Genomic DNA, 23,930 nt, shown 5'->3' with positions numbered 1-23,930 from the left:
GTTAATGAGCGTTCGCTTGGCCACCTTAAATTCTGTGAAGCTATATATATTAATGAACATTCAGTATTAATATATGATAATTTAAAGTTAAAGTTGTAGATAAGTTAAAGTTGTAGTACAAGAGATGTACAATTAATATGCTCCACCTTTAAAAAGGCGGCATGTTCCGCATAGACGTAGTGCTTAAGATCAATTAATTTTAAAATGTCATTAGGACGAATGAAAGATTTTAAAATTATTTCAGCTGTTGCCCAGACAGCGCGGAGCAATGGGTGTTATTCTGCCGACATAAAAAGAAAGGCCGTAACTAATACTATACTGTAAGCTATACCTACTTATAAAATAGCATGTTGAAATTTAAAAAATAACTTGTTATGACTGCAAAGTTAATAGTTATAGCCGCGGTAACAAGGGGGGGGGGGAGGAGGTCAGGGCTATGGGGCGCCAGGGTTTCATTGCGCCCGGGCGCTACACGAGCTAGAGCCGCTCCTGACTGTGGGCACTCTGAGGTAGGATACGTATCTTTCCTTAGATTGCCGAGTGGTTCACGCTGCCATCCCAAGCCACACTCATATTACACTATACACTTACACGCGCTGAGCTACTGCCTTCGTGCGAACGTTATCGTGTAACTGGAATACGTATGCTCAGTAAAAAAAATTCAATAAGTTCACAGACCTTTCCGTTCCGTAAAGTCAACTCTGATGAAACTGTTAAAGCACTCCGGGCTCATGGTGAAAACATCTTCAAAAACAATGGAATACAAGCATTCCATACTAGGTTTTTATTTCAATGAGAACTGAGAACCATACTACTCTTAAACAACTTATAAAGTTTAGTAATACACATTCAGGGACAAGCCATAGGGTGTCAACTTCGTTTAACTTAAATCCATAAAAAAAATTGTGACATTGACATTTTTAGGAAGTAATATGTCAATTATATCATTGGTGCACTAATGAATGTTATAAATAAATATTAATAATTGATTAAAAGGCAGAGTTTGATCTCTGCTTATACCATGGCTCTTAAATTATTTTCTCTAAGGAGTCTTGTTAAAAACCCTGTAAATATCGTTCTTAAGCAGGTGCCTATTTATCAAAACAATGTTGTTAATAACCTCACAAATTTCAGTACATCTTCTATAACTTGTGTAAATTTTTTTAACAAATGTAAGTATGTACCATGTATGATCATTTAAGTTATTATAATATAATTTATTAACGTACCGTTACTGTAGTACCTGCTGAAAAATTATGGAAATCCGTCACATCTGTCAGTAATGCGGGAGCGAAAAAAGGTCGCGGTAAAGGTGCAGGACGTATAAGGATTCGAGATTTAAATCGAGGACAAATAATTGGCATGGGAAAAGTTAACATGCTGTGGCCAGGATTGTCTGCTCCTGTAATTAGAGGACGAGAGTTGTTAAAGCAGCAACGTCTGCCTGATGACCCTGAAAGGCCAGTATAAATCTTTTTTGAAATGTTAGCAGTTTTGTTTAAAATAATTTGTTGTATTTATGCCGCAATACAGACAGTACAGTCATATTCTTTGTTCCAACCTTCCTAACGAGACCTTACCTGGGGATTCATTGGTGATTTCCCCGCACATATGCCCTGGCCCTATGGTGATGCTCAAGTGAATTGTGCTTGTGTGTATATGATAATAGGTAGCAGGCTCCTACCTATGTGGGCACCTACGTGGCCCTAAATAAGTCACTAGACCAACAATGATGTAACTACTGTTGCAAGCTATATTATTTCCATAGTTTTAACAAAAGGTATCAAACATGACTGGTTTTAGTCTGTAGGAGTCTGGCATAACCTTATCATTGCCACTAAAAAAAAAGGATAAGATTTCCCCATGAGATATACACAATCATTATAAAGCATACATTGTAATATTTCCACATGTATATGAGGAACTTACAGTCAATGAATTTTAAACACACAAAAACATACAAAATATGAATTAATTTTGAAAATGAGCTGTTGTGTTATTTTTAAATAAATTATGTGTTTGTGTTGTGTAAATATATGTTTCACAGCATATAATGTGATATATCATTTTTAGGATGGAGAAATTAATAAAACTTAGAGATTCTATGACTAGATTTCGAAGACTTAAACTTAGCCCTATTGAAAGAGGTTGGTCTGGTTATCGAATGCCTGGCCGAAGCATTGGACCACCTGACCCAGTTGCAGATGGTAATAGTTTGTTTTCTGAATTAATAAAATAAAAAAAATTAAGTTGTCCATTACATAAATAAAAATTGTCTATGTGCATAAGAGAATATCAATAAATTTTAGAACAATAGTGGCATCACCTTTGTGCAGACTTCATTAAATTAGTACCATTGTGTGCGCACAGTGTTTTGCACAGTTCAAATGACTCTTATGTAGTGTCATAAAATTATCATGTAATAAATTTAACGTTATTAAACAAAAACTTGAAAAAAAACTCATTATTGTATTAAGGATTTTTTAATTGGCAATAAACCTTGGAAACTAATTGTTATACTACAGTATTAAGGATAATGGCAGGGTCCAAAAAGCCATCCGAGTTTATTCTTAGTTCTTAGATCAAAATACAGTTGGAACCCTCATTGCTTTATGTTAAAGAATGCTGCTATAGGGAAATCTGTTCAACCTGATTCTGGATTTTTGAAATTAGGCTTTTTAGATATTCTTCGCACATGTACAAATGGTCGCTAAATAATTCTTTATGGTTAATAATTTCAATAATTTAATAGAAATGTTTCAAATGACTACAAGTCATAGTACATTTGTACATTTCGGTGATTAAGCATTTTGGAAATTTTACCAACTTTATTGTTGCCTCATCAATTTGCCTCAGTAATTAAAATTCCTTTGCAGAAGAGTTTGTTGGGTTTGATACAAAAGTACTTCAACTCAGGTCATTGCTTATTATGAAAGGTACATTGGGCAGAACAAGAAACTTTCAGGCAATGGTGAGCTTACAATAATCACTAAAAGCTTTAGCTCTTTGTTAATGCTTTAAAAATTTTCTAAAGACTTTCAAGATTTTTTTTAATCATTTTAAAATTAAAGTTTGGATATTATTACGCAAATTATATAAAAAATAATAAGTATTGAAAATGCCCATTACAATCAGAAATAAAGAGGATAATTCCTTTTTCAATCATATTTTAGCAAATCAAAAATTAATCAGCAGACTGTAACATATCTAAACATCATCCAAATGCAGGTCGCTACCAATAATCCTTATTGGAAAACTGTGGTTAATATGAATCTGTGTTGCTGGTCTGTCTGATGATTATTCAATCAGAAAAATTGATTTGCAATTATTAAACATCTCTGTTTCAAAACTATTTGATGTATAAGTTTTTGCATAAAATCTTAGCTGACAAGGTTCAATTAGATCAAAGTAGACTTGTTTAATAATAGTTTTGTATGCGCTACAGGTTGTAACTGGAAATGGCAAAGGGTTGGCAGGTTTTGGCTTCGGTAAAGCAAAAGAAGTAACAGCAGCATTAAGAAAGGCAAAAAATAGAGCTGGAAAGAAACTTATGCATTTTGATATTTGTGATGGCCACACAAGTAAGTCATCTGTTTTCCTATATAAAAATTATTTTTTAATGTCATTTTTAGGATATATTTAATTTTTTTATATATTATTATATTTACATTCAAAACTTATACTGTTTTTATGCGATTTTTTAGTCATATTGTAAAAAAAATATCAATGTAATTTTTTTTTCAGTTTATCATGATTTCTTCACGGCTTTTGGAAAAACAAAGATTTATGTTCAGAAAAAAAATGAAGGTTATGGATTAAGTTGTCACAGAGCAATCAAGGAAATTTGTCAAGCAATAGGCATCAAAGACCTCCGTGCTAAATTAGAAGGTTCTAATAATCTGCAACATCTTGTCAAAGCTTTCTTTATTGGGCTTTTGCAACAGGTATAGCATAAAAATTTAAAATTTATAACAGAGAAGTTCTTCTTTCTTTCTTCAGCCGATGGGCGCCCACTGCAAGGCATAGGCCTCCCTCAAAGATAGCCACGATGATCGGTCTTCGCTGCCTGCAACCAGCAATTTCCCGCAACCTTAATAATGCCGGGTCCACGTACCTACCACCTACGCCGCATTTACTGGCTCATGGTCACAACTCGATGACTTTTTGGCTCCAATGGCCATTGATTGCACGAGCGGTGTGCTTCGCCCGCTGCCACTTCAGACGAGCAATTCTTCATCAATTTTTCTAAAGATCTCTTCATTTATGATTCGAGCTCGTAGAGAAACTATGATCATAGCACTCTTTATTGTCCTTTGGGCGACCTTGAGCCTTTTTATAAAGACCATCGTAAGTGGTAAAATGCACTGGTTAAAGATATTCATAGACCTTGTACAAAAGTTAATACTAAATATGGGCACTGAATTATGTAATTTCTCTACAAGTTCAAATCAGGAAAGTAGAGATATGCAAACAAAATTAACCGAACATATCCCAGCAGATTGACAAGATGAAGTAACAGTGGGTAGCTTACATATGATACAGAATGATGAGGTGCACAGAAGACCTTTTTATGATTGTCTGAAGGCACTGGATGCAGGCTAAATCCAACTGGTCTTATTGAAAATTCATAGATAGGGCCCATGTGCAACTGTGGACATCCTACCGCTGAGATGACGGTGACAATATTTGTCTAGTGAGGTTTTTTAGATATTTTGTAGGGTATTTGGACATTTGGGTATACAAAATTCAATAAAAGTTTTTTTAAAATTCCAGAGGACTTATCAACAATTAGCAGAAGAGAAAAAACTTCATCTAGTGGAATATAGAGAGGAAAACTCCTTTTATCCAACTGTAGTAGCCAGTCCCAGCGTAGTGAGGACGAAAGAAGAAATACCTAAAGATGAAACACTAGACTACATACAATATGTTATGAACGACAAAGTCATACTGAAAAGAAAGAAGTTCCCCAAGTTTTATGAGACTATGCCGCATTACGATATTTACCTAAAGAAATTTGAGAGATATAGAAATCATGAAAAAATACGACTTAACCTGAAAACTGAATACGGAGAGGTAAAGAGTTTCCTCAATGATAAATATCCAGAAGACAATGTCGATAAAGAAGCATAGATGCCAGTGTACTCTTAGATTCGTAAATAAAATATTGGAATAGTTAAAGCATTTTCTTTTTCTCTATAAATATTAGGTTATCAAACAAACATACCATTGCTGAGTGTTTGCTGACATTTTTTATGTCTTCAAATAGTTTAAAAGAGACTGAAGATGAAGTCATGAATTAAACTAAATACCTTCTTGAATAAAGTAACAGGATAACAAACCTGACGCCTTATCCGTAACAATTACTTTAGGACTGGTGTTTAAATATTTGGATAAATATAAATTAAAGTAATAAAATAACAACATATTGTGTATGACTTACTTGAGCTACTTTTTAAAATCCTGACAAAGTATTGGTTTTGTAGCTGTTGAATAATTATTTAAAATACTTTATTCAATTATATTGTATCTGTGCTCTATAGTATAGAGTCTATACATTAAATATTTATTATATTTTTACTGTGTCAAAATACATTTCGTCTCTTACATTGTTTTCATCACTGTTTCCCTAAAAAAAAAAAAATAGATAAAAAGTACGAAAGTAACTAACAGAAGCCGCCTCCATAATCCCTTTAAGTTCACATGCATCAGAATACTTAATAACTCATCATAAAGTAATTTTGTATTTCAAAAAGCTATATAACACTTGTTATATACATTATGGCACATGATTAATCGCACATTTACTATAGACCTTTTTCAACTGTAGCGTTCCAGCTTGTATTCTATTTTCGGTTAGAAGAGAATATAATAATCGGATCGGAATCGGATAGAATAATCACATATAACAAAAAATAATTATCATCTGTGATGCCGTTTTGACAATAACTGACAATTTTTTTTTCACTGCTTAAGAGTGATTATTGATATTGTGGTGTATAAGTTATCATTTTAAATACAATGCGATTAAAATAAGAATAGGACCGGCCTAGCGCCATGTTGTGACGTCACAGCGGGAACTTGGTATAGTGTGCAAAAAAAGCAATGTTAAAAAATATTGGCTTGTTTTATATTGTAATAGCACGTACTTTTTTATCTGATAGGTAGAGAAAAAAATAGTCTAAAAACGAATCATAGGTAGGTAAACTAAAGTAAACACAGAAACACATTGAACTGTCTTTATTTAGTGAATGTACGTATTTTAATTTTAATAGCTCAGCTCTTCAATTCCACTCATGTCCTGATGGCCAACTGAATCAGACTCCTCGTAATCGTCGTCATCATCACTGCTGCTGCTACTACTGTCACCTATGTTTATAATGAAACTGAATGGGCCATTGTCATCGTCTTCAAGTAATTCCCTTTCGAAGTAGTCTTTCTCAATCCTTTTTACATGGTTTACTTCTTTCTTCCAGTTATCTTTCGTGATTGATGCGATCGACTCAAGTGTCAGACGTTCGATTGCGCTTTCTAATTGCTCAACATTTTTGTCTGCCACTCTACGTTTTACCAAATGCCAGATGTATTCTATCGGATTTAAATCGCAATTATAGGGTGGCAGTCTTAACACTTAATAGCCACGCGATCTAAATATGTTATGTATTGTGTAATCTTTCGGTGGCCTGTTTTTTTTATTAATTCATAAAGTTCAGCCTTTGTGAATTTTTGCTCATATTGAATATCGTTTTGTGTAAGCTAAAGCTGACCGTACTTATATGAGTGAAGTTAGCCGAGAGCCCGTCCTATTCTTATTTTAATCGCATTGTATGTAGAGGTAGTTTAACCTAAGAATTATGATTTTTAATAATATATAATTGTAAGAAAAAGCATTGATATGAAGAAAGTGGGATGTGGTCATATTGGTAATTAAAAAAATATATATTCGTACGAAATGTATATTGTTATAAATTTGATTACAGGAAAATATTTTTTGCGATGCAAATGTCAATTCAATTGATTTATATTCTAAAAATTCGCTAACATTCTAAGATATCACTCATTAAAATAAAATTAAATGTACCATTGACATTTTGAATTATCTAAAATAATATAATCACATATTCCATATCAATAAAGCCGACATTAAGAAAACTAAATACCACAGATTATTTTGTAGCAAATCTTTTATACTTGTAATGGCACCCCATAGTCATTCCAATTATTCATTAATTAATAAAAAATATTTACATCTATATTTGTAACGACAAGCAATTAAATGCTCTAAAATGCTATACCGATTTATTTTAAGCACCATTGTGTGTTCACATAAAAAGCTATGAAAAAATAATGACAACGTCGCGAAATACAAATGTTTTAGCACAATGATTAAATATTAACTTTATGGTGCAACAATAGGCGTAATCGAAGCAAACATTTTTTTCTATTACAAACTTGATCCATTTGACACTTTACACGGCGTGTGTTCTTTAGTAAAGTAGGTGGGTAATAATTAGTTAAAATTATTAACAACCGATAGATTCATAAGGTAATTATTACTCAAAAATGTCAAATTTGACGTACAAGTTTGACATTTGTTGTCAGTTCAAATAAAAAGGTTTTTTTTTTAATTCTTTCTTGCTTGTTAACTTTATCCAAATAAAGTAACAATTCAAACAAAGAATGCCATGTAAAGCAACCTGAAATTCTATTCAAATGATGGTCGTATGGAATATATTTCGAAATTTTAAAACGCACGATTTACGCGATATTCTATAAAAATAGGTACTATTTTGTTTGGCATGACCAAAGTCTAAAAATTCTTACATTTAAATACGTCACGGTGCTTTAGTTTGTGACTAAATATAAAATATATCGAAGACAACTGTAACCTGATGAAATATGTCAATTAGATGTTTTTGTCCTTTTGTAATTTATTATATACTATTAATATCAATATGATATCGAAACCATGTCAGTCAATATTCACTAAAATGCAAAACTCACTCTGAAAACCATCATCATTGATATGAATTTGAGGAATATATCACCCATTACTTAAGCCTCATATGAATGTTGTGACAGTAATATCTTAAGTCTTTAACTACAAATAAGAAATTAAAAATTACAAGCGTTAAAATAATGAGATACTAACTAATTTACTATTATATTGACTTATTTGTTAAAGAGGAATAATTAAAATGATGTATAAATCACTCAATGATGATTACAAATAAAAATATCAAACAAATGAATATTTAAAGAATAATTTTTCTTTTTTTTTTAATTACCTAGTATTTTACGTGGAACGCTGATTGCATTGTAAAATGATAATGAGTATGTTCGATATCACCCAAAGACAATGAGTCTCTAGGTTAGTTAAAACACTAACTATGTAGTTACTTGCGACGAGATCGAGAACTAGACGACTTATCGTCTACTCTGTGGCAGTATCTGTAACAACAAAGGGCTTGTTAATCATGTGTCAATCAATACAAAGCATCGTTCAATCATATAGTTATATAGTAAAAACTATAATACCTACAATTTATCAGATAAAACTGTAATCAAATTGTTTTAGGTTGTAATAGATTATGTAGGAAGATTAGTATAAAGTTTGATGTATAGTAGGTTCATCAATTTATTTAATAGCAAAGATATTTATTTGTAAACTACTTCAGACAGATATAGAGGACTATGTTTAGATTTCTCTACGAGATCGAATAAAGATCCAGAGTTATCACTCTAGAACTTTAACTCGACTGCCACTTCCAACCTACATTTGAACATATATTTACATTAATTGGTCCTAATTTACTTTGAAATAAATTTAATTTAAAAATGGAGGATAATTCAAAAGTGTAAAGACAGGAGTAATATTTATTAAGTAGCTCTTGAGGGAGGGCGTGTATATTATAATGTGGCTAGTGTACCGGGTTGACGCCACTTGTCGGCGTGGTCGCGGCGCGTGTGAGGTGCGAGCGCCGCGCGCACTCCGCCCAGCACGTCGGCCGCCCCGGCCGCAGCCAGCGCCAGCGGGGTCACCGCAGCGCCCGGCAGCTGCCGCAGCACGCCCACTCGCGACGACCGCGCCGCTAATGACATCGACGCCGCAGTTTCCGCGAAACCCTGATCACAGCGATTAAACTCATTCAAATAAATAAAAACAAAATAAACAAATAGTGAAACAAGTTGTTTTCATCAAGTGAAATCAAATGGAAGTGAATTCAATGGCAATAATTTTAAAAATAATTAAACATATGGTAATTATTACACTGTACATCAATTTTATGAAGCAATATAAATAAATCAAAAAACTCATATATTCATCTAAGCCATGATCACAACGGTAGTGATGGTTAGTGGGATATTCATCTTAATCAACGGTGATTAACCTTTTTCAAAACAAGTGTGCCATGAAAAACCAGTGGGCGAATTTTTTTTAATCGGGTAAAAGAGATGAAATAAAAATTTATCGTAATACATAATTGATAAAAATAATTAAAATTTAGGAAATAAAATTATAAAGTTAATTTCAAGAAAAGTTAAGTGATGGTATTTTTAAACTAGTATTATGGAAATCTTATAGTATGCACCCATATGCATTACCGTTAATGTAAAATACAAATCGCGGACCCGAGGTTGGCTACTAATATTATAAATCAGAGGTTCTCAATGATTTTTCCTAATTTTTAAAATTTAACTGGTAACAGTAGAAGAGGTAGTGGTACTAACAGTTAATTTAAGTCATATTCACAAAACTCGACAAAAATGTAAGGCATATATCTAATTATGAACATTTGAACAAAAAAGTTTTCTAAAAAAAAGTAAAAATTCATTGTTCTGCGAGTGGCAGCAATATACTGAGCTTTTTAAAATATTATTTGGCTACATTCACAGGTGAAGACAAATTAATATTTTAGTATTTTACTATCAAAAGCTGCCAAAGTTTCGTTGACCTCCCTACATATGAATGTGAACCTCCATTTTTTGTACTATATACCTTTGTCGAGTCACCCTGAGAATCCACGTGGACTACTTCCTGCTGGTACGTGGGATCTGAAGGCAGGATCTTATATATATATAACAAGTATCTAGTGAAACAATAGTCGTTGTAAAATCTAATCACCGATAACATTGTAACTGGTAAAAACTAAATTTAAACATTTGAGTCAGTATTTACTTATTTCGTACACTTCCTAGTTGTATTGGTTAGTAAAGTATTATTTAAGACATGTTTTATTGATAATTTTTCTGTTGTAAAAATGATGACCCGCTTGAAAATTAAAGCATGTACAGTTGCTACCTTTTTTTACAACACAATGATATGTTGTAAAAAAAAGTCTGTGAGTATATGGATACCTCTCGGACGGTGTTGTAGGCACTGGCAACACCCTCGCGTATGTCGGCGGGGTGGCGTGCCGAATCGCGCCGGCGGCGGCGCTCGCGTCGCGATGCCGCCGCGGGCAGCGACAACGCAGGCCCGGGTGTCAACATGTCTAACGCCGTCTCAGCTGTCGCCTGTTTTTTTAAAAATATATTTATAGAGTATCTACAACATACAGCCAAAGTACAACATCACATTTTTTTATTATGATTGAGAGAGAGAGAGAAAGTGAGAGTGAGAGTGAGAGAGAGAAAAAGTGAGAGAGAGAAAAAGTGAGAGAGAGAGATGTTTATGTTTAATGTAAAACTTATACATTATCATAAAAACTAGTAACAAGAAGAACTTCGATTTCTATACAGTAAGTGGTGATTTTAAACGCCTATAGTAATGTTGGTGAATCTAAAGAAGGGAATTATTTTGTATAGGTCCTTCCTTCGAAGCCTATTAGTGAAAGAGCTCATACCAAAGGTACGGAGCCCTTGATTATACGTTAAGAAATTTAGATCATAGCAATGTATAAGTTGCCACACTGTCCTTGTCCTCCAGCGTCTTCTGAAGAGCCTTAAAAAGGTCATCTGTCCACTTTGAGTGGGCGCTCTTAGTTGCGATTGCTCGTACGTTGTCTACACTTAAAGCCCTAACGGCTATCTATTCCTCGCGCTATATGGCCTGCCTTGAGCTTGTCAATGGGGCCCGGAGTGATAGGTTATGTTACCTGTATGAGGTGCAACAGGCGCGTAGTGATGTCGAGCGCTGCGACTGCGGTGCGAGCGGTGAAGGAGGCAGCGCCGCGACGCAACCCATGCACGAGTCGCCCGTCGCGACGCCATTGCTCCACCGGCAGCCACACCAGGTCACGTATGCCCGTAACTGTAGACGTATTATTATCACTAAGTAGTCATTCTCATCCAAGTATTATTACTCGATAATTGATCATTTATTTTAGTCGTTAAGGAAATTTGAAACATGTTAATAGACGACATATAACAAGAGTTATCACAAGTTTCCGCTTTTATCAAAATTTAAATAGTATGGGCGTACAGAAGAATAAAGTACTATATGAAAACAGAAAATATACAAATTAATTTTTTAATGTCATACAATTATAATTAAATTAATAGTAAATAAGTACTTTAGCATATTTTTAATTATACTAAGGTATATAAGTAGATGATATAGAACAGATGTAATGGATTAATTGTAGATCTGATTTATTAAAAAAAATATTCTCAACCTAATAAACGTTTTTGTTGCTTGTCATTTAAATTACAATAAGGTTGATATTTTTTTTGCTTTGTACTTGCATGTGCACTGTTTTTTTTACAGTCTTTCGTAAATGAAATAAACTATTTATTAAAATAAGTCATCCGCTTCCAACCGGTCCTCATAGAAATATATCGTGGAGGCGTATATTCAGCAGTGTACGTCTAGTACGATAGAAAAGATGATGATGAAAGTGAAGAGAGAAATGTAACTTACTCAGTTGAAGTAGGGAATGCATTGGACCGATACCGCTGAGCAGTCCCGGCAACTGATGCCGTTTTATGTCTGAAAGCCATTCGTGCAGCGCCCATTGGACTAGCTTTTCAAGTCCCAAAAGGCCTAATCTATAAACCATAAAATATCAATTTTTAGTGGACACAAAAAACAATATAGGGTAACTTATTATAGACGTATAAAAGATTTAAAGCAATGGATGTATACGTAGCTTCTTATTGTCACGAACATTATTGGAAAAAAAAATCGATTGTTTAGTTATTATTATATCGATTATTTAAAGATTTATATACAAAAGTATTAAATAAATAAAGAAATTATACATATTGAACACATGTAAATAAAACTCATTTATTTTACTTTTCTTTATTTTTTCCAATCCTGGTTGGATAATTTTTTTTTAATGTTATATCGCCAAATTTAAAGGATGCATTTATCGAGAGCCATAAGTAATTCTTTTAAAAAGCCACCAGTATAACTCATTTGTGAGTAAAAAGTTTTTACCTGTTCAAATCTTACTGTATAAAGTGATCTCTCTGAAATGGAATGCGACAATTTGCTAGGACAGGCAGTTAACAATAATTAATAATTTAATGGAATCAGGCGTTACCTTGCGGAAGTCCATCCTAAGTAAGAAAAGGACCAATATTTAGTCACTTCCGCACATCACACACCGAGAGGAAATGTGCAGAAGTGGCTAAATATTGGTCCTTTTCTTACTTAATAATTAATTGTAATTTGTAGTAATCCGAATTTTGTCAACAGATTTTATTACTACATTATCAATTCGTTATTTATTATTTTTGTACCTATTGGTTTTTGGATACATCATCAGGTTTTTGGGTATTACTTTATTATTATATATTATTATTGGGTACACATCAGGTTTTTGGATCATACTTTAATTGTTAGCAAATGAGCCCCTTTAAAGTTTTTCCAACTATAACCAACCATTCTATATACTGTATTTTATTATGCACCGATATCTTCGTCGATAACGAAACGTATATTAAAATATTTTTAAGTAAATTTCTAATGAATCGATAACTCGCTTTTTTTAAGACAATTTATTTTTTAACGATTTAATAAGATAGACTAAACCGTACTACAGCTTTGTTACTGTTAATTTTTTAAACTGGGGAAGACCAACCTGCAGCTTTTTGAAGCATTATTTACGGCTCTTGATAAATGTACCCGAGTTTTCTTCTATTTTTGTGTTACATATTTAAAAAAAAGTTTTAACGTGTTTTAAAAAGTCTTTTTAATTATTGACATCAAATGTAAATAAATATAACTTCGTAAAATATAAATATTTTTTTATTCGATTAATTTGAAATAAATAAAATATACAATAAACTAAACTAAGTGTACCACTTTCTTGAAGCGAATAATTCATGCAATTAAAAGTACAACAGACACTGATTGTTTTAAAATAAAACATTGCGGATTGAAGTAATTATTTCTAGTTTCATAATTTGAGATATTTTGTCATAAAAAAAACTATTTTTTAAGCGTAATATTGTAGAGTTAACATAAAAGTTTACTTGTTCGCTGTGTAAGCAAGTTGAAAGTCACTCATTTATTTAGACGGTTATTAGAACGAGGCACAAAAAACTTTAGTTTTATTATTAATTTGTGTTTTTTTAAGATTTCAATTAATATTATTTCTGTAAAAAAAATTAATACCCTTTTGCAAATTTCTTAAATACATTTAATTGTCTCGCGAAAAAATTCAAATATTTTAAAAACAGTTCTAAGTATAAAGATTAGCTATACTGGATTTATGAGAAGCATATTCAAAAAAAGAATCTTGCAGATCTTTAGTGCTGAAAATTATTAAAAGCAACAATAATGAAATAGCATACTTGTGGTCGAGCCTCTTGAGCATGAGTTCGGAGCAGTTGAGGTGACCGAGTCCCATGAGCAGACCGGTCACGGGCCCGGCCGAGAGGTCAACTCGCTTGCCGACGTAATCCAGACGTATGGGCACATCGGGTGAAAACACCACGCGTCTGTCCAAATAAATATACACATTTAATATGTGCTGCTACCCGATCGCGTGGCATTAAATATAGAGCGTTATATTGCATTTTGATATCTAACTGCCTAATCATCTGCCCCCTCAGACCGCTTTGAAGGTAATACCAACTGTATATCTAAAAATTTAATAAGTAACAATGGTTTAAACACTAAATAAATTGTGATAAAAAAGATAAGAAATCCAATACCTGTGACTTTTGGGAAGTGAGGTGAAGGATCAAACTAAAAATAAATGAGTATGTAAGAACATATAAAGTATGTTCGAAGACCGAATAAATGATCTTAAGACTGAAAGAGGAGAAAAGAAATAAAAAGAAGGATGTGAAATAATTAACTGCAAATTGTAAGTTCACTGTCCCCAAATGACAGGCACCAACCGGGGGCTTTTTAATGGCCTAATTTTTAACCCCTTTGATGATGGATTTTTATAAATTTCTTCCTTAGCCAACTTCTAACTTTGCGAAAGGAATAGTTACACCATATTTCCAGGTTTAAACCAATAGTTCCAGAGACATCGTGTGGATTAGTACATATGTGGAAATCTCTTATATGTGGACAAATAAAGATTCATATTTATTTTTAATTTTTAAATTATTCAATAAAATTGATATGGTTAGTTATTAATAACATTTATTAACTCTGCGTAACATATATCTCCCTAGAATTATGGCAATAACATTATATGTTATGCATTTTAATATTAAATTGCTTATTTTACTATTTATCATAATGTGGTTGTTCTTTAAATAATATCTTTTTTAAATTAATTTTTCATAATCTGTATTGATATGACATCGATATCTGTAAATGTAATTTAATAGTCAATTGGTAATACAAGAAGGCATTGAGAAACTACATATATTACTATGAAATGTAATTAACTTATGAAACACGACAAAACTTTTCAAAAATACCTAAAATAACATTTTGTTATACACAATAATTACGTGAAATCTATACGTAACAAGAATACAATTCTTCTGTACATAGACAAAATACATTATTAAACGCAAAAAACTGTTTTTACAAAAATTAAGACAGGATGTACGGGAAGTCCACAATAACAAGAGACATTATAAAAAAATACATCCTGCTTGGTGCTTGCAATGTCTTTTCTATCCATACTATAAATTCTAATCCATAGCTTGTTAATATCAAAAAAGATTTTTCATTGATAATTACAACACAGAAATTATTCTGAACAAGCCAAGCGTAAGACATCCGTCCACAAGGAGAATCCTTCGTGCATCTGTGACCCAATGGTGAACTAGACCTGAAATAATCGCTTGCTGTCCCGAATTTTGCAGAATTAGAACAGCCTGCGAAAAGAACTAGAAAGGAGAATAGAAGGCGAGAGAAGATTGTAAAGAAGTATTAAATCTAATTAAAAACCTTTTCTGTTTGACATCTAAAAGGGAGGCCTTTGTCCAGCTGTGGACGGACGTCCTTCGGCTGAAAATAATTATGTTTATACCTGAAATATATGGGAGAGTCGTTGATTGTCTCCGTCTCAACTGGAGGCTTTGCGGTGGGTTTCTCTTGGTTGAGGCCAAGTTTCTGGAAGTCCTCTTCCAATTGAATTAGGTTTTCAGACACCAAACGTTCGGCTTCATACGTCTCCAAGAGTGGCTCTTCATCACGTATCACTGTTTGTATAAACATTATAATGTTTGACAAATAAAATAATTAAAAAACACACGAATTTAGAATAAGTTACACAAACAATTATAAGGAAACACAAATAAGAATTATAACAAAAAAATGGGCAAAAAATGAGTATAAGATAAATATTAAGATACCTCATTTTAGAAGGATACTGGAATTAGGATGGCAAATAGTAAAATGAAGACAACTTTGAACATTGCAATGGAAACATTGTGAAAAATCCGCAAATATGTCAGTATTACTACTTCTGCATTTATTCGCTAATTTACACATTAAAGATATAAGAGAATGAGAATCTAACTCTGATCTCCTACGACGAGGTAAAGGTAAGAGATTCAACGACACAAGATGTTTTATGAAAGTTTATTTACATTTAACTATAATAAAGCCAAATGGCACCTGTGTCGTTTGGTTCGATCACTTTCTCCTATCATGTTAGTAGTGATATTACTGCAGAAACTGGGTCTTTTGACCGCAAAAACGAGATTTTTAATTTCTTAATGTTAATTTAACAGCTGTGATAGTAACGAAAAGACTGAATTAAGTGGAAATATGATGGTATAAGGTTGTTTTGTACATATAATGCATCTGCCATATAGCTCTGTGGCTATATGGCGGATGCATTGTTACCATTAGACCAAATTTTTAATTTGTGACTAATGATGTGTGTGGTCTAAACGTTACGAAGTTAATTTCTTTTCCAAAATGTAACCTCTTTAATGACCTCATAAATAGCCAGATATAAATATCCAGCTAAAGAGATTTTGTTGCAAGTCTATACATATCATTGGCCATGGGCCTCACTCTTGGACGGACAACATAGTAAAGTATCTAATAGATTCAGGCGTTACTTTGCGGAAGTTCATCCTAAGAAAGAAAGAGACTAATATATAGCTACTTCCGCTATTCAGTAGTAATCGTGCAATGAACGACTAGTTCTAAATACCGAAGTCCAAACAACACCAAACTCGGTGTTCGGCACTAGTCGGTGTAACATTACTCCTGAGGATGTCCCGTGGAGGGGTGAAACACGTGTTGAGTTGACTACTGCTGCATAGCGGAAGTAGCTATATATTAGTCTCTTTCTTACTTAACATAATTAAGATCGCGAAAGGTTGTTGGATGCAAACAGAGCAAAATTAGTAATCGCGGCAATCTTTGGAGGAGGCCTATTCTATGCTCTGCTATGAGTGTCAATCGGCTGAAATGTTGACGATGACACATATTATTTTTTGTATAAATAATATTGTAATTTTGTACATACCAGTTTCGTTTAAAGACAAGGAATCAGCGTCGCCGATGGAAGTGGGGGTAGGTGGTGGATCACGGAGATGGCTGGCGATTCCCATGACAGGTGGACGATGGGTGGGCGTGGTTTGACGTGAACCGCTTGAATCCGTTGATAACCCACCAATACTTTTTGTGTCTTCATCTGGAAATAAAATCCAGCAACTTTGAAGTACTAAGATTCTATATATAAAAATGAATTCCACTTTCCCTTTGTCTCATCACTGAGAACGATTTTACCAATTTAATTCGTCTTCCTTTCATACATTTTCTTATTTATTGTTGAAGGTTCTGAACAAGAATTTGGTAATTTAATTTTTCTATCATAATGCAACAGGTCAGTGACATTGTTAGTAAAAAGTAGTAAATATTATCCGCCGGGATAGCCCGTGATAAATATTATACGATAGTATTGAAAAGTTAAAACTTGACGTAAACGAAGTAAATATAGTAAATATTCTGTAGAAGTAATAATAATAAATATTCTGTGATGAAATAACTTCAACATTATGTTGATTTTTACAAGGTGTATTACGTATATGTACGTAAATTGGCAGCTGGCAACGATGTCATGTACTGATAGGGTGTAGGATAATAGACGCATTCAGAGTGACCAAAATACTTATCCACTTTTCACAGATATTCGCAGAATTCCTTGTTTTTATCGGTAGTTTAACACTTCCAAAATATTTTCTTTGTATTGCAATTCAAATAAGTCTCTCGCTGCGCGCTGGCCGCAGCGTTTTTATAGTGAATAAACCAATGCCTAGAAAGTACGTTCCCTTTTATGAATTGCCCAATGAGCAAATGGCACAAATCGAAACTCGAAGGTTCTCGAACATCTATACCTTTGCCAATGGACGATTTTTAATATCGTAAATCACTCCGAATGCCAAGTGACAATCGACCTTAAATCTTTACGGGTAAGGTCCGACCTAGCTCGTGTTAAATACTCGTACATGTATATCTATATGCAATACGTAACCAGTTAGGTGGCTTATTTCACGATACGGCTGTACCGTGCCTTAGGAAACCGGGGCGAGGTGGGATTTGAGGAAGTGAGAATATTTTAATACGTAGATTTTTAAGGGTGATATTGGTTGAGTAATCAAAGATACATTACCGCCAGTTTCGTCGGAGCCGAGTTTTGTGAAGAATCCGGCGAGAAAGGCGAGCGTATCCTGATCGAGGTTGAACCGCAGCGGTAGCAGCGACACCTTAAGGCAGCACTCCTGTGCGCTTAGCATCGGCTCGGGGCGAAGGTGGACCGCTTTCACTACCAACTGTTGTAAGAAAATATATAGTTGTAGGTGTTTCAAGTCTAACTTCGAGAAAGAGGTTAATAGTCGAATCCAGCTCTGCTGGCCACTGTTAGAAACTACGAAGAATCTGACCGTCCAATACACCTTATTACCTTAAACTGTTAAGTCTGAAAGACCAATGTGTGTTACCGGTGATGACTTACGGCATAGAAACTTATTGGCAAACTCACAATTGCACAATGGACTACGGAGAGCGATATGCTCGGGATTTCTGTACGAAAGTGGCAGAGGGCAGGCCACATAGCGTACAGGATACATGTCCGCAGGGGCTTTAAAGTTCTAGAGTCTGAAGTTATCTATAATTGGATTGACGACTTAAATTAGGTCATCAGACGACACTGGATGCAGATCCCTTCCAACTGATCCTATTGGAAAACTGTGGAGATGTCTATGTCCAGCTGTGGATGTTTTACAGTAATACGAAGAGTAATAATTGTTAGTCTGTCTGAAGTTAATTAGTAAAGTTTGTTCACAACTCTGGCTAACTTTTTTTCGGTCATTTCAAACACACACGAGAATATCTTTATCGAAATTTCGTTATTTGATGCTTTTTATTTCAGCCACTAAGACCTTTAGAAAAGATTAAGTAAATAATAAATATATTTCTATTTTATTTCAAAATGGCCCCCGTCATTGGTAGCCTCTCTTTGACCCATCTTATTTTTGGGTCTGGAATATAAACCTTCCGATTTTCACCCTCTCTTTCTCTCATCCTTTACAATTTCTCTTTCTCTCTTCGCTTTCATCCTTCATATTTTCTATCATTTTCACAGCATTCATCTATCTACATCACATTCACGTATCGCCTCCCATCTATTGCTACATTTGTTATTACACGGTTTTGTTACGCTTAATTACATCACCTAATATCTTGTAATAAAACCGCAAGAAAATGTGGCGGCTCTCTTCTTCCTCCAAAAGGGAAGCGACGCTGCCGCAAGCAATGCTCTTGACCATTTCCATTTCACAAGACACTAAATAATATATATTACCATATGCGCATTCTTCCTTTCGGGCTCGTCGTTGGGGTTGTATTGGCTGAGTAGTTTGTTGATATTACTGCAGACCAGGCGATCCAGCACCTCCACCTTCGTGATGGCGAGCGTCTGCCTAGACGCTTCTTTCACACCGGTAGGAAACACGTCATATACGAATTTCACCTGTGAAATATAAACTAGTGGTTCATTGTTACGTTCATAGATACTCACTACAAGCAATACAAAGTACTAATAGTAAACACCGTTTATTCTAATTTAATTTCTTTCCAGTTTTATCACAGACTTTCATAAAAAATTTTTGGGTTCCTACTCGACCTTTTTATAGTTCGTTTACCTTAGTGAGGCACAGTTTGACGCAAGAGTTGTGATCGCGGTTACGACCGCCGCGTGTCCGAAGCTCTCGTTGTGGAGGCGGTTGGGCTGCCCGAACTCGCTCCATACCCGGAGACCAGCTAACACCATGTCTGTAGGCCTCAGCAGCACTGTGGCTACTGTCATATGGCTCGTAATCTTTACTTCTCCTATGTATGTCAAATAATTTACCTCATTATTAGTGACAATATCTAATAAAAACAAAACCATGTTAATTAATTTATGAATTATTTCTTTACTTTGAGGTGGTAGGTGAGCCTTGCTTTCGTGCATCGCCTTCAATGGTCACAGTCTTTTTGGTGGTAGGTTTTTCAGCGGCGGTACTGAAGTCGTGACCGCCGTACATGTTCCACGTCAAACTCATCTCACGTAGCGTATACCTAAAAGTTGACAAATATTATTACGATGCTGAAAATTTAAAAGAGTAAGTTTGTAAGTGTATATTCTGGCTATTCTGTTTGTATTTATGTAGCAAATTTTTTTTCTTGGCAGAAGGTTGTTACTCTTTTTTACTTATTTTTAAAACAAATATAATGTTTAATGTGCATGCTTACCTCAACACCGGCATTGGAAAACTTTTAGGTGGTGCCAATACATCTGTTCTGGCGGCGGGTATCGAGAAATGGTTGTCGATCATAGGCGGCGGCTCGGGAACGAACCACCGGACTATCGGCTCGTCCATTTCGCTGTCATGGTCGCAGCTATCATTGTCCACTATGCAAAATTCTTCGTCTGTGTAACTACCTTCGCTGCCGGAATTTCTCTAAACAATTAAATTTTTTTGTATGAAATATAATAATTTTTTTTTATATGAATTTTTTATTTTTACATAGTCAAAAGTCGCGGCAAAGAGTTGGATCCAAGCAGCGCAAGAGCGATACTATTGGGGCGATGTGCGGGGGAGGCCTATGCTATGCAGAGTGCGTACATAGGCTAATATGACGATAAAACAATTCTAACGCAAAGGTTAACGGCAAACTAAATACCGAAGGTGTTATATACAGTTAACCATATGTGCGGTGCAGAGATAAATTAATGAAGGTAGATGAAATAAGTAAATATTATGAAGTAGGGAAAATAAAAAGGAAGCAAAAACATAAGAAATAAATATACTAATGACTAAGCCTAATTATGTTCAAATTATCTAATAGATTCAGGTGTTACCTCGCGGAAGTCCATCCTAACTAAGAAAGGGACTAATATATAACTACTTCCACCATGCAGCAGTAGTCGTGCAATGAAGTGCACCGCCCGCCAGTGAGCTCATTCGGTGTTTGGCACTGGTCGGTCTAACATCTCCTGAGGATGCCCCGTGGAGGGGTGAAATACGAGTAGAGAGTAGATTAACGGTGGTAGTTTTGTTTCGCATTGTTTACCGCACGCGCATTTATCAGCAGGGTGGCGGGCGGTGCACTTCATTGCACGACTACTGCTGTATAGCGGAAGTCGCTATATAATAGTCCCTTAGTTGTGTTCAATTTGTTAATGGTAAGTAACAAAAGTGTCGCTAGTAACGGTTTGAATTATTATACAGATATTTTTATTTTTTGTCTATCGATATTTAAATTTACAATATATCAGTGACTTGACTTTTCGAAAATGCTTACCGAAGTCTATTCGAAAGAATAAAGTCATGTTATAAGAACTTTTAGCCAAGGTTGATATGTTTTAGATTTTGACTTAAATCCTTCACAGCACTTTGAAAGATGATATTTCATTGGTTTAGTGATTTTATTAGCTGTGGAGTAAAACGCAATTTATTTTTTACCTTCTTGCGCCTGGCTTTTCTTGGTGAGTTTTTGGGTGTGGTCGATGGGTGTACATATTCTTTAGCTGTTCGTAGAAGTAAGGGTGGTATTTCATCTTGATCATCTTCGGTTGGTAAAAAGTGTGCGTTATCTACTTCTAGAGATTTCGGTTCCGAATCGTTGTTTGCTTCTGAGATAGCTGGTTTTGCATTCATATTAGACTCATCGGGGAAGAAGAATATTTCCACTCCTTCTTTCTCAGTTGAGCTCTGTAGTTCTTCCTCGTCCACTGAAATATTTGAAAACAATTTGCGATTAGAGCACCCCTTAGTTTATTGGCAATTGGAATTGGTTTAATAAATACAATTTACTTGTGTTATCGGGGCTTTCTTTCATTGCTTCCGCCATTAGGTCGTTAACTTGTTGAATTTCATTAGGTGATAACTCTCTGATTTCTTCTGCCGGTCGGTCATCAAGACCTAGGAAATGTAAATATAAATATTTCAGATTACACACAGTTTAAATTTTAATTTCTATTGATTTGTGATTAAAACTATGTTTACCGCTCATTCCTTCTTTGGGGAATGTATCCTATATAGTAACAATTGGAATATTTTAAGCAATAAACATACTTTAATATTTTGCAAGTTAATCATTTTAACAAAATAACTAATCATCACTTCACAGTGAATTCGTATGCAGTAGAGGCAGAAGGCAGTGTTTTCAGTGAAATCTCTCCATAATCCATTTAACAATTTGGATCTGTCAAGAGTGTCCATGAGTTCATTTTTGGAACGGGCTTCCAAAGTAACATTGATAGCATCATTTAAAATTGATTAAGTAGTAACGAGTAGTATGGTTGGTGCAGGTGAACGCTAATGAATTGGAAGAAGATACAAGGAGATATCCCTAAACTTGATCATTTGATCACATGAACATTTTTTAGATATATCATTAATAACTGATTACGTTCAAAGTACCAGCTTTTTCTCCAAAAACGATACAATGTTGCTCGAGTTTCTTCCGCGCTATAATTTTTCGCAACTTTAGAAGATTTTACGATAGTCAAATCAACCCATCGAACCAAAATTTGTGTTTTCTGCACTCCGTGTAATGGAATTCCTATTGAGATTCGGTCTAGGCTCAGGTTCCCAGACCGAACTAAGACCTCTTTAATAAGAACTTGAAGGTATCCTGAACCGGTGAGATAAATTATGTGAACAACTCAAGCCATGCTTCCCGTTGGAGCCTACTATTTAATTGACACTATAATAGGATATTTGACAACATGGAAAGACGGCGTTGATAAGGTCATAATTGAAAATGTATGGTGGGGGCCTAATCCCAGCAGTGGATGTCTTAGACGAATTGATGAAGAATGGAGGGTAGTAGTAAAACTTACCGACGAGTTGCTCGAGAGGCGGTTCGGACAGGCTGTGTCGTGGCGATCGTGTCGCAGGCGGTACGGGAGGCACGGAGTCTCCGTCAGCCGCCGCGTACGTGAGCAGTCGGCACAGCGCGGAGGCGGAGTCCCAGCACGTGTGCACGCTCACTTGGTTGTTACTAGCTGTCAGCTCCACATGGGGCTGATCGCTCGACTAAGATTTGATACTTTATTAATTTATTAAACTTTACTGTATATATTAGGGGGACCGGAAAGTAATGATGTTTCTGAGCGTGTCGGTAGCTCATTACGTACTTGGAAGACGACAAAGATGACAAAAGGTTGTTGATAACGAAGGTGAATATATTGTTGATTAGGAATAAAAACTTGTAAAAAATGGATTCGTGTGAATTTAACTTAAGAAAGCGATATTACTTTCCGGTTCTCCTAATATAAATGACGGATCATCTTTAGTACTATAGGGCTTAGATGCAGACATTCGGAGAGAGTATTACACTGTATCTTTTTGAGTTACATAAAATAAATAAAATACAAAGGATATTTATAGTGAAAATACTTACAGCTGTGGACTTATCCTCCGTCCTCAGCGATAGTTCAAACAAGCCGACTTCCACGACGCAAATGTAGTCCCTCTGTATGTCGGGAGATTTGTCGTCGTCTTGTGGGACTGCCGTGTGGGGTTTCGTACCAGTTAAATGCGACAGAAACAACGTGCACTCTTGAGCCAAAAAACGAAGGTACGACGTGTTCGTTTCCGGTATTAAGTTACTGGACACACTGAAGTTGCCGAGAGCGAGTACTGTTCTTATTGGCAAGTAGAGAGGTCTGTAATAACAATAATTATACATTTTTCTTCCAAAATGTGCATAATTAATAATTTTTAAAATGTTTCAACATTTATTTATTTATTATTAATTCCTCTAATTATCCTAGAACTTCTTTTTCTTAGTTTCAAATTTAAAATTAAAAGTATAATATGGAATAAATCTGATAGCATTCAATTGTTTATAATTGATCGAAATTTGTGGAATTTGTTTTTGAGTCATTTGCATGGTTGATATTATAATTTACACTAATTACTGAATATCATTTAAAAAGAGTAATTGATGAGTTTTCGGCTCTGCTCAGCAAATCATCATTCCGAGCTGATGGTAGATTTAAAAAGGCGTCTAAATGACTTCTTTCAATTCGATTCTTAGTTTCAAATTTAAAATT

The 23,930-nt window shown here is 34.6% G+C and overlaps 2 protein-coding genes across 2 annotated transcripts in view; one reads left to right on the top strand and one right to left on the bottom strand.

Moving 5' to 3' along the window:
• Positions 1-931: 931 nt before the first annotated feature.
• mRpS5 (mitochondrial ribosomal protein S5) lies at positions 932-5,239 on the top strand. The gene is made up of 7 exons (XM_068762970.1): positions 932-1,172; positions 1,241-1,460; positions 2,074-2,207; positions 2,877-2,971; positions 3,446-3,581; positions 3,745-3,944; positions 4,774-5,239. The coding sequence occupies exons 1-7, from the start codon at positions 1,022-1,024 to the stop codon at positions 5,128-5,130; spliced, it is 1,293 nt and encodes a 430-aa protein (XP_068619071.1). The 5' UTR covers positions 932-1,021; the 3' UTR covers positions 5,131-5,239.
• A 1,700-nt stretch (positions 5,240-6,939) lies between these two features.
• Atg2 (Autophagy-related 2) overlaps positions 6,940-23,930 on the bottom strand; it is a 38,668-nt gene continuing 21,677 nt past the window's right edge. Inside the window, exons 22-38 of the mRNA XM_068762739.1 lie at positions 23,276-23,540; positions 22,713-22,908; positions 21,682-21,789; positions 21,331-21,599; positions 20,117-20,325; positions 19,802-19,942; positions 19,525-19,711; positions 19,185-19,352; positions 17,994-18,153; positions 16,848-17,015; positions 15,393-15,564; positions 13,744-13,890; positions 11,861-11,988; positions 11,097-11,251; positions 10,357-10,515; positions 8,928-9,123; positions 6,940-8,448 (exon numbers count right to left, since the gene is read on the bottom strand). Coding sequence (XP_068618840.1) covers positions 8,432-8,448; positions 8,928-9,123; positions 10,357-10,515; positions 11,097-11,251; positions 11,861-11,988; positions 13,744-13,890; positions 15,393-15,564; positions 16,848-17,015; positions 17,994-18,153; positions 19,185-19,352; positions 19,525-19,711; positions 19,802-19,942; positions 20,117-20,325; positions 21,331-21,599; positions 21,682-21,789; positions 22,713-22,908; positions 23,276-23,540 — 2,845 coding nt within the window. The 3' untranslated portion in view covers positions 6,940-8,431. The remainder of the gene's footprint in view (positions 8,449-8,927; positions 9,124-10,356; positions 10,516-11,096; positions 11,252-11,860; positions 11,989-13,743; positions 13,891-15,392; positions 15,565-16,847; positions 17,016-17,993; positions 18,154-19,184; positions 19,353-19,524; positions 19,712-19,801; positions 19,943-20,116; positions 20,326-21,330; positions 21,600-21,681; positions 21,790-22,712; positions 22,909-23,275; positions 23,541-23,930) is intronic.

This window comes from Battus philenor, unplaced genomic scaffold, assembly GCF_028537555.1.
Source record: "Battus philenor isolate CCGP_79_NKW_IND1 unplaced genomic scaffold, ilBatPhil1.0.hap1 SCAF_17, whole genome shotgun sequence".
NCBI classification, from domain to species: domain Eukaryota; kingdom Metazoa; phylum Arthropoda; class Insecta; order Lepidoptera; family Papilionidae; genus Battus; species Battus philenor.
Note: the sequence above shows the minus strand (reverse complement) of the source record. Positions and strands in the feature narration are given on the sequence as shown.

Excerpts from the sequence above, each read along its gene's own strand:
- mRpS5 (XM_068762970.1), top strand. The coding sequence starts at position 1,022 with ATGGCTCTTAAATTATTTTCTCTAAGGAGTCTTGTTAAAAACCCTGTA. Across the intron at positions 1,173-1,240 it reads TGTAAATTTTTTTAACAAAT|TACCTGCTGAAAAATTATGG; the intron begins GTAAGTATGTAC and ends CCGTTACTGTAG. Across the intron at positions 2,208-2,876 it reads ACCTGACCCAGTTGCAGATG|AAGAGTTTGTTGGGTTTGAT; the intron begins GTAATAGTTTGT and ends ATTCCTTTGCAG.